At 41.3% G+C, this 8,875-nt stretch overlaps 1 protein-coding gene across 1 annotated transcript; it reads left to right on the top strand.

Moving 5' to 3' along the window:
- The first annotated feature begins 71 nt into the window (after window positions 1–71).
- Window positions 72–8,654, top strand: MED21 (mediator complex subunit 21). The gene is made up of 4 exons (XM_063357200.1): window positions 72–186; window positions 535–649; window positions 3,654–3,754; window positions 7,096–8,654. The coding sequence occupies exons 1-4, from the start codon at window positions 145–147 to the stop codon at window positions 7,270–7,272; spliced, it is 435 nt and encodes a 144-aa protein (XP_063213270.1). The 5' UTR covers window positions 72–144; the 3' UTR covers window positions 7,273–8,654.
- Window positions 8,655–8,875: the final 221 nt, after the last annotated feature.

Below are 8,875 nucleotides of genomic sequence, written 5' to 3'. Positions count from 1 at the left end.
GCGCCAGGCCCGCCCTGCCCCACCGGAAGGAGGCCCGCCCCGCGCCGCGCCACGCCCCTCCCCGCCCACCCAACATCCAGGCGCCCTATTGGCTGCGGCGGTTGCTGCGCGGCCGCTCAGGTCGGGGGTGGTGGTGGCGGCGCCATGGCGGATCGGTTAACGCAGCTGCAGGACGCGGTGAACTCGGTGAGGCGGGCGTCGGTCTCTGTTCTCCCTCAACATCCGTCATTCTTCTCACCGGCGGGAGGGAAGGCCGGCGCTGGGTCACAGCCTCTTCCGCCCGCGCAGCCTCCGCCGCCGCGCCTGGGCTCGGCCGCTGCGTGTGTGAGGTGGTACCGTCCCTCTCCCCGTCCCGCCGTCCCCTACCCGCAGCCCCGGGGGGCATCGCCACTGGCCGTCAAGGGCTGCGGGGGTGTGCGCCCACCTAACGCCGGGGTGGGGATGGGCTGCTGCCTGAGGTCCGCTGGGAAACAAAATAAAATTGAAATGGTTTTTAGTGGTGAAATAAATTAACCATCCCTTTACTACTTGCAGCTTGCAGACCAATTCTGTAACGCCATTGGAGTGTTGCAGCAATGTGGCCCCCCAGCCTCTTTCAGCAACATCCAGACTGCAATAAACAAAGATCAGCCTGCTAATCCAACAGAAGGCAAGCCTTTCTTTCTGCATCTCCTAACAAACTGTGAACGTGTTCTGATATAGTATGCTCTATAATACGAAATTTGTGATTTACTTCATGCTCAGCAAACAATTCCACTAGTAACTGGAGGAGTGATTGAAGTTAAGCTATAAATTGATGTCAGCTGCACTTGCTTCATAAGATTGTGATAGCAGAAATGTTGGTGGCTAGTCACGAGCAGTGTTCTGCAGGGCTCAGTACTGGGGCTGGTTTTGTTTAATATCTTTATCAATGACCTGGATGAGGGGATTGGGTGCACCTTCAGTAAGTTTGCAGATGTCACCGATTTGGGCAGGAGTGTCAGTCTACTTGAGGGTAGAAGGTACTGCAGAGGGATCTGGACAGGCTGAATCAATGAGCCGAAGGCAGTGGTATGAGGTTCAACAAGACCAAGTGCTGAGTCCTGCATTTGGGTTGCAACAACCTCGTGCAGCACTACAGGCTTGGGGAAGAGTGGCTGGACAGCTGCCTGGCAGGAAAGGACCTTGGAGTGTTGCTTGACTGCCGGCTGAATATGAGCCTGCAGTGTGCCCAGGTGGCCAAGGCGGCTAACAGCATGCTGGCCTGTATCAGGAATAGTGTGGCGAGCAGGACTAGGGAAGTGATCATCCCCCTGTACTCAGCACTGGTGAGGCCCCACCTCGAATATTGTGTTCAGTTTTGGACCCCTCATTACAAGAAAGACATTGAGATCCTGGACTATGTCCAGAGAAGGGCAATGAACCTGGCAAGGAGTCTGGAGAACAAGTTTTATGAGGAGCAGCTGAGGGAGCTGGGCTTGTTCAGCCTGGAGAAAAGAGGCTGAGGGGAGACCTTACTGCTCTCTACAACTACCTGAAAGGAGGGTGTAGAGAGCTGGGGGTTGGTCTCTTTTCCTGAGTAACAAGTGACAGGACAAGAGAAAATGGCCTCAAGTTGCATCAGGAGAGGTTTAGGATGGATATTAGGAAAAATTCTTAAAGGGTTGTCAAGTATTGGAACAGGCCACTCGAGGAAGTGATTGAAGCACCGTCCCTGGAGGTATTTAAAAGACGGATAGACGTGGTGTGGAGGGACATGGTTTATTGGTGGTTTTGGCAGTGTTAGGTTAAGGGTTGTACTCGATGATCTTAAATGTCCCTTCCAGCCTAAATGATCCTATGACTTAAGTGTTAAGCAAGCATTACGTTTTATTTCTTATGCTGGTTTCTTTGCATAGATACAGTAGCTCTACAGATATAAACCATTTTAATAGGACTGCTGCAAGAGGTTGTTATTGAGTTGTCCATTACTTCCAAGAAGTCTTCTAGGAAAGAATTGTATGAAATCATGTATGACTTTAAAAGTTTATGACATGCAGAATTTTAATTATTTGTGTTTCTCCATGTGTGATCTGCTTATCTCCCTATTGGCATTTGTGGTTTTGTTGTTGGCTGTTTTGGTGGTTGTTGGTTTTTGGTGGTTTTTTGCGAGAGAAAAGAAACTGATCTAAGAGAAGCAAACTAAAAGTTCTCTCTGACTTGAGAATGTCAAGTTAGTGTTTAAATAACCATGCTATTCTAATCCTGAATCTTTCTTCTTCTTTTCTTTTTTTCCCCTTTGTTTTTTTTTTCTCCTTTGAGAAGATTTTACATGTATCTTGTATCAGATTAGGTTTGTCTATTAGAATATCAGGGGAGACTAGTTTGGAGGGCAGCGATGCACTTTGTAGGACTGTTGAATACTAGTTCTTCATTGGTCTGTGGTGCTTTGCTCTCTGATACTGGAATTAGTTGGAAGAGCCAGCTGAAGGGCTTGTTTGCTTCGTCATCTTACTTGCAGCTGTCCCACGTGCTGGCATCAGTGTGGTGCCAGGAGCTAAAAGCTTTGTTAAGGTCTTAAAATGATAGGTCATGACTGCTCTTTTGATTTGTTTTTTCCAAAAATTCTGAATATAGTGACTTCAGTAAAATCATACCACCAAGTTAGCGATGCTGAGGAGGCAAAACAAAACTTACCAGTTATGTGTCTTTAGCTATTCAAAGTCATAATAAGAAGGCCTTAAAACTCTTTACAGTTAAACCCTGTGGTGATCCTGATTAAGCTTGAAATGGATATGTTGGTTTTGTTGTTGGGGTTTTTTTAAGTTAAGTGTATCTTTGAGAATGTCAATCTCCTCTATAGAAAGTATTGCCATTAGAAAGTATTTTTTCTCTTGCTTCCACGAATCTTTCATGAACCAATCAATGTAACAAATAAGTAAGATCTTAAATTATAAATTGAAAAGGGCTGTTTCAATATTTTAGCGGTAGTAATGAACTTAATCCAAATTGAATGGATGGAATTCCATATGGAAGGGTTTTGTTTCTGGCTTATAGTGCCTCTTATTAAAAGTCCATGCAGTTCTTTCAATGATTTAGCAGCTAAATTAAGGTCTGTTATAAAACTCCAATTCTTGTCCATTTCTCAGGGGAAATTTAACTTTTTCTGTGGCTGAATAGGAATTCTTTTCTAAATTAAAAAAAATATCAAATTCTTTCACTAATCATATGTTGCTTAACATGATTTAAATAATCCATCTGTTTGAATTGCTATCTTTACATCATTTCTAGTGTTCTTGGTTTTTTGTCTAGTGGCAGATTTCAAGGCAAGGATTGACAAGTTAAATGAGTTTCTAGCTACTTCTCAATAGTTAATTTAGTTACTGGAACACTTAATGCTGGTATTACTATTTCTTAACTGGCTAACTGTGATGGAGTTCTAGTTATTTTCTCATCTGTACTAAGCCCAGCCCTTTCTATAAGCAGTTACCTTGTTTAATATAGGATTGCAATCAAATTACATTCATCTTCTAATATGGTTGAGTCCTCAACAATTGTGATACCGTTGTTCTCTTCATGTAGGAGAATTTTCAACACCTGCATACTTAAAGTCTGTAGAATTTTCTGTGCTGTGAATGCAGAATTGTGCTTGCTTCTAATAATGTACTGAGTGGGCTCACTTTTCTGTTTTAAAGAGTACGCCCAACTGTTCGCAGCGTTGATTGCACGAACTGCAAAAGATATTGATGTTCTAATAGATTCCCTGCCTAGTGAAGAATCGACAGCAGCTTTGCAGGTAAGAGTGTTCTTAATTAAAATATCAAAACATAACTGAAGGCAAACTTCTTCCTTTTTTTAAACATATTTTTTACTCTCTAGGCCATGTAATCTTAAAAAATGATTTTAATGTAAGCCTGAATTTTTCATAAGGGTAGCTTGTGAGTACTTCATAGGCTTAGTGGAAAACATGAACTTGCACCTGATTCTAAAGAAGATTATAAACAGTGAGAATATTTTAAACTTTTCTGTTAGAATGTTTAAAAAAAGAAGTGCTTTTATCATAACACCACAATACTGGAAACTGCTACCCCTTTTTTTCCCCAACTGTTCAAATATTAGTACAAGAGATGCAACAGTACTGATGCATTGTGGGGTTTTTGTTGGTTTTTTTCCCCTTGGATAATCTTTCATATTCTTTCGGTCTTAGGAGGGCATTTCATTTTGTAGCTGCAGAGCCAACACTTGACTGAAGGCTTGTGTCCTTGCACAATGTGTCTGGCTGTTAAAGGGTTCGCATGGTATCCTCTAAGTTCTCTAGCTCTGTCACTTTTCAGTGATAGAGTGTCCTTCTTAGAACCATCTAGACAAACTGGCTGCTTTTGTTTCTTGCTCCTTCTCTCTTCAGACCACAGGTGCTCTAGGAGGAGCTTGAGAACAGACAGCAGCTACTGGCCAGACATCTATTAGCAGGTGCAGCCAGTATCACGAACTCCATTCCCTACTTTACCAGAGCTGAACTGCTGCAAACGTGTGTGAACACTTTCAGAACGCTCAACAGTTTCTCATTTCCAAAAAATGCTTTTGATCCACAGTTCAAAGAATACTGCTCTATGGGGTTTTTTTTCTGTTTTTTCTACATATCTTAAATAGCATCTTTTTTTTTTTTTTACTATAACTTCTAGATTTACATCAAGTATTTTCTTTTTCGAATGCAACAAGGATGCAAAGAGTGTTGTTTCTCTCAGACCCCTGGAATTGCTTTAAGATCCCCTGAAGGTTTTACACCTAGGTTGGTCATCTGTGGCTATTCAAAGGCATTTTACAAAAGACTAATGATAGAGGTGCTCGCTGGGCCAAATACCAATAACTTGACAGTGACATCACATTTGGTTTTAAACAGATGAGGTTAAATTTGGAAATGTTTCTAGTCACAATAATTGCTGAACATGCTAATTGGGCCTGTTAACACTGGCATAATTTCATGTAACTCCATGTTTAATAGCTTCAGACAGCTTTCCTGCTGCAGACAAATTACAGGCTTCCTCCATGACTGAGCAGGGTCTGATCATAGTGACAGCTAATGCAGGGAAAGCAGGGTGCTCCAGAAAAGAGGACCTGGTTATCCAGTAGGGTCGTGCTTTCCATAGAGGTGATACTGGAATAGTTTCTTGCTCTCTTAATGCAGAATGTCGTTTCACAAAAATTTCTGATCTTTGCCATTTGGTGTGGTTTTGAGATAAGTTAGCTTGGATTCCATCACTCACTGATTCTAGTTTTGATTTTTATTTGCTGTTGTTTAATTTAGTGTGGTACTAAAGATAAATATTCTTACATTCTTTAAAAAGACTGTTTTGAGTGTGCTTGAAATACTGTAAAATTGTTGAGAAATGATAGATAAATACTTGGCTAATAGATATGTACTTAGGCTGATCTATTTTTTATACTAAGGTTGTCTTGGTATGTGTTTCAAATCTGTCTTAAATAATAAAAGAGACTGTTACACTAATGCCCAACACAATTTACCTGTGCCTTTTGAGTTCCCTTGTGGTGAAGTTGGTAGTATGTATTCCATCCAAATCTGCGACTTACCTGCAGTCAATTATTTAGCAACTGACACTCGGGTAACTGAGATGGATTCTAAATTTCAAACTTTCACCTGTTGCTGTCCTCCTTCTCTAACCCTTCCTCCAAGGGCTATAAAGTCTTTCGTGCGTATATTAACCTTCACTAGTGTCGTGGTTTGGGCCAAATTGGCCAGTGGCTGGTGACAGATGCTCCCCCCCAGCCTCTCGTGCATGGAGAGGAGGAGGAGAGATAGATTTACGAGTTTAGAAGAAACTAAACTACTTTAATTAAATATTAATAATAAAATAAAAAGGAAAATAATGAAATAGATACAGTATATACAAAACCGTATTAAGCTCCCAGGATGACATCATTGGCAGGCACTGGGAAAGTGCCAGGCTGGACTCAGCGGCGGGTGGGAACTGGGTTCCACAGGTGGAGTCAGGAACACACGGATCGGGATCAAAGGCAGATGAACAGACAGGGTCTTCCTCAGATGTCAGCCAGTGAAGGAAGAGAGCTGACCCTTTGGTCCCTCAGCTTTTATACTGAGCGTGGGGCAGATGGGATGGAATACCCCTGTTGTTCAGTTTTGGGTCACCTGTCCTGTCCGCTCCTCCCCGCAGGTGGGACCCCTCTGTGTCCCTCTCCTTCCAACCCTCCAATGGGGCAAATAACGAAATTAGCTGACCTTGGTTATAGCAATAACTATAAGCAAGAGCATATTCTTGCTTATACTGCATACCATTCCTTGGCACAAACTGTTTTATCACTCTGAATGAACCGTTTTAGACACAACATGCTGTTAATTTCAGAGAGTTAGAAGTGGCCTAGCTAAGAACTAAAAATTACTGAACAGAAAGTTGGTTCTGTTTTCCCTCAAACCAGGACAACTAAAGACATCAGTGCTGCAGAACAGCAGATGAATATGTGCATAGAATTTGCCAGCTAGTTTAAGCATGACTTCTTAAGGACCTGCATGTAGACCTGGATAACTGCTTTAAAAAAATATCAATTTGAAACTATTTTGTTTTGTCTTTTTTGTTATCAAGTCAGAACAAGTTTTAGTAGTTTTAAATTTGGCAAATACTTTAAAGTATTAAAATATTTTGAACTCAAAATGTTTTATTTCACTAAATTTTGTCTAATAAAAGCAATTTGTTTGTGAAACAAAATATTGAAGAAAAAAGTTACAGAATACATTTTTGTCTGAAATACGCTATTTAACAGAAAGGTTTAAGTAAGTTATGTTTACATCTTGCTGAGCACCTTGCATTAAGGGAGTGAGGATAAATACTCACTTCTCATTTAGAAAAGCTGTACTGAGCCAAGAGTCTTAATATAAAAGAAGCTAACATCTCTCTCTGGTGGGGTTTTTTGTGTTTGCTCCATATGGATATGCGCTGTTTTAGTCTGCAACCTATAATGCGTCGCTTTGAAGTTGCTAGTATGTAATTCAGGGGCTAAACATAGAATCTTCCTCTTTTCTAGGGAGCACTGTGTTCCTTCAGTAGCAAAGTCAGTTTTGTATTATATTTGAAGATCCTCACTTTTCTATCTTTTATTTTAAAGGCTGCTAGTCTGCATCGATTAGAAGAAGAAAATCATGAAGCCGCTGCCCGTCTGGAAGAGGTGGTTTATCGTGGGGATATGCTGCTGGAAAAGATACAGAGTGCACTGGCCGATATCGCCCAGTCGCAGCTGAAGACGAGGAGCGGGACGCACAGCCAGCCCCTGCCTGACTCATAGCGCCAGGGGGCAGCTCGCCCCCGCAGAACCGGGCTGCGGCAAGCCGTGTTCGAAACACGGCTCGCTATCCGCAGAGAGCTCTAACACCCAGCCCGGCTCTTGAGGGACTCTCCGGTGCTCTCATCATCGGTAACAGCGTCTTTTATTAAAGCTCAAACTGCAGGTGTTGTATGAGAAACACTTCTATTGTAGAATCGGTCATTCTGTCCTAGAATTACGTGTCTTAATGTATGTTTCCTTGACTTAAAATATTAATTTCTGAGCTTTCTTTTCTGTTCATAAATATATCTGACTTCAGTCTGATTTGTTTTCCTCATTACAGAGGCCTTAGTCCCTAAAGGGAATTCAGGAGGAAAATACATTAGCATTTCTGTAATTTGTTCACTCCTACTTTCAAACTTTTATGTTCTTGGTGTATTTTTTTTGTAAGGCTAAAATAGAGACACGCTTGAATTTGCTACAATTCTATGGAGACAGTGCTAGACAATGATGTGAATACAGTGGTGGCCATCTGTTTTAATTAACAGAACTGGTAATTAAACATTTGTATTACTACTTGGCTGGTTTACCACCCTTTGCAGAGCAAGTAAAGGGATAAGTAAACTTAAATGCTTGCAGAGTAAGTGTTCTTGCCATTGGCATCTCATTTTAAAAAAAAAACAATCTGCAGGTATCTGATACTGGAATTTATTATTGTTTTGTAGTTCACAAATGTGTCTTTGACTCCATTATTGCCACTTCCACACTTACTCGTACTTGCTCGTGCCATTTCTCTGCTTCTGCTGGTATTCTACATTCTTGGGGCAACTGGTGAATGCCTGTAGAGCAGACAGTAATGAGGAAGCATGGGATGACTAGGAAGAAATTAGCAATGAGGGAACTGAAAATAACTTATTATGTAATGTTGCTTTTCACTGTAAGCAGTGGCTGCCACATGAATCCTCTGATCGTAAGCAGCCAGAGGCCTGTTGGCCCCAACATGCCCTAGAGAGTTTTTTTGTTTTTTATCTTCACACACTGAATAAATTTTTGCCCCTTGTCTTAGGATTCTGGAAATACCAGCATCTCTTTCTATATCTGAAAAAGAAACATCAGATAACATAGGGTTCAATGCATGAGCATGGAGTTGAACTGTTAATCATTTTCTGTACTTTTGAGTTAGCAGCCTTGCATTTTTTTAGGTTGCTGTTTATTGCTGCATATCTCCTCATTTCCTGATCAAAACTGCCTACTTCTATGTATCAGACATGCTGTCATTAACTTGAATGTTGCATGTGTAGACAGATAAGAGCAATTCAAATAGGTCTTTAGCGTGCTGATCCTTCAGCAATTAGATGCAGCCACTCACTAGACGGCACCAATGAAAGGAAGAGTATAACATGGCACAGGATACATCTTGTATACAGCCTGTTTTGAGGATTAAACCATACAAAGCTGTTCCTACCCGTAAGGAATACTAGAAGTGAAGTATTTAATCAGACTGGTATTTAATTAAATATTTAATATTAATTTTGTCAATTTGCATATCTGTAGTCATAAATTTAATCTGGTATTGTGAGGCTCTTGTTCTATCCAGCTTCCACAGAAGTAAAAACAACTGGGG

Source organism: Chroicocephalus ridibundus, chromosome 1 (assembly GCF_963924245.1).
Source record: "Chroicocephalus ridibundus chromosome 1, bChrRid1.1, whole genome shotgun sequence".
In the NCBI taxonomy this organism is placed as follows: Eukaryota; Metazoa; Chordata; class Aves; order Charadriiformes; family Laridae; genus Chroicocephalus; species Chroicocephalus ridibundus.
This window is presented reverse-complemented; position numbering and strand designations above follow the sequence as displayed.

Bases quoted from the DNA above. Each gene is read 5' to 3' on its own strand.
- MED21 (XM_063357200.1), top strand. From the start codon at position 145: ATGGCGGATCGGTTAACGCAGCTGCAGGACGCGGTGAACTCG. The intron at 187-534 runs GTGAGGCGGGCG...TACTACTTGCAG, and splicing joins TGCAGGACGCGGTGAACTCG to CTTGCAGACCAATTCTGTAA. The intron at 3,755-7,095 runs GTAAGAGTGTTC...TTTATTTTAAAG, and splicing joins AATCGACAGCAGCTTTGCAG to GCTGCTAGTCTGCATCGATT.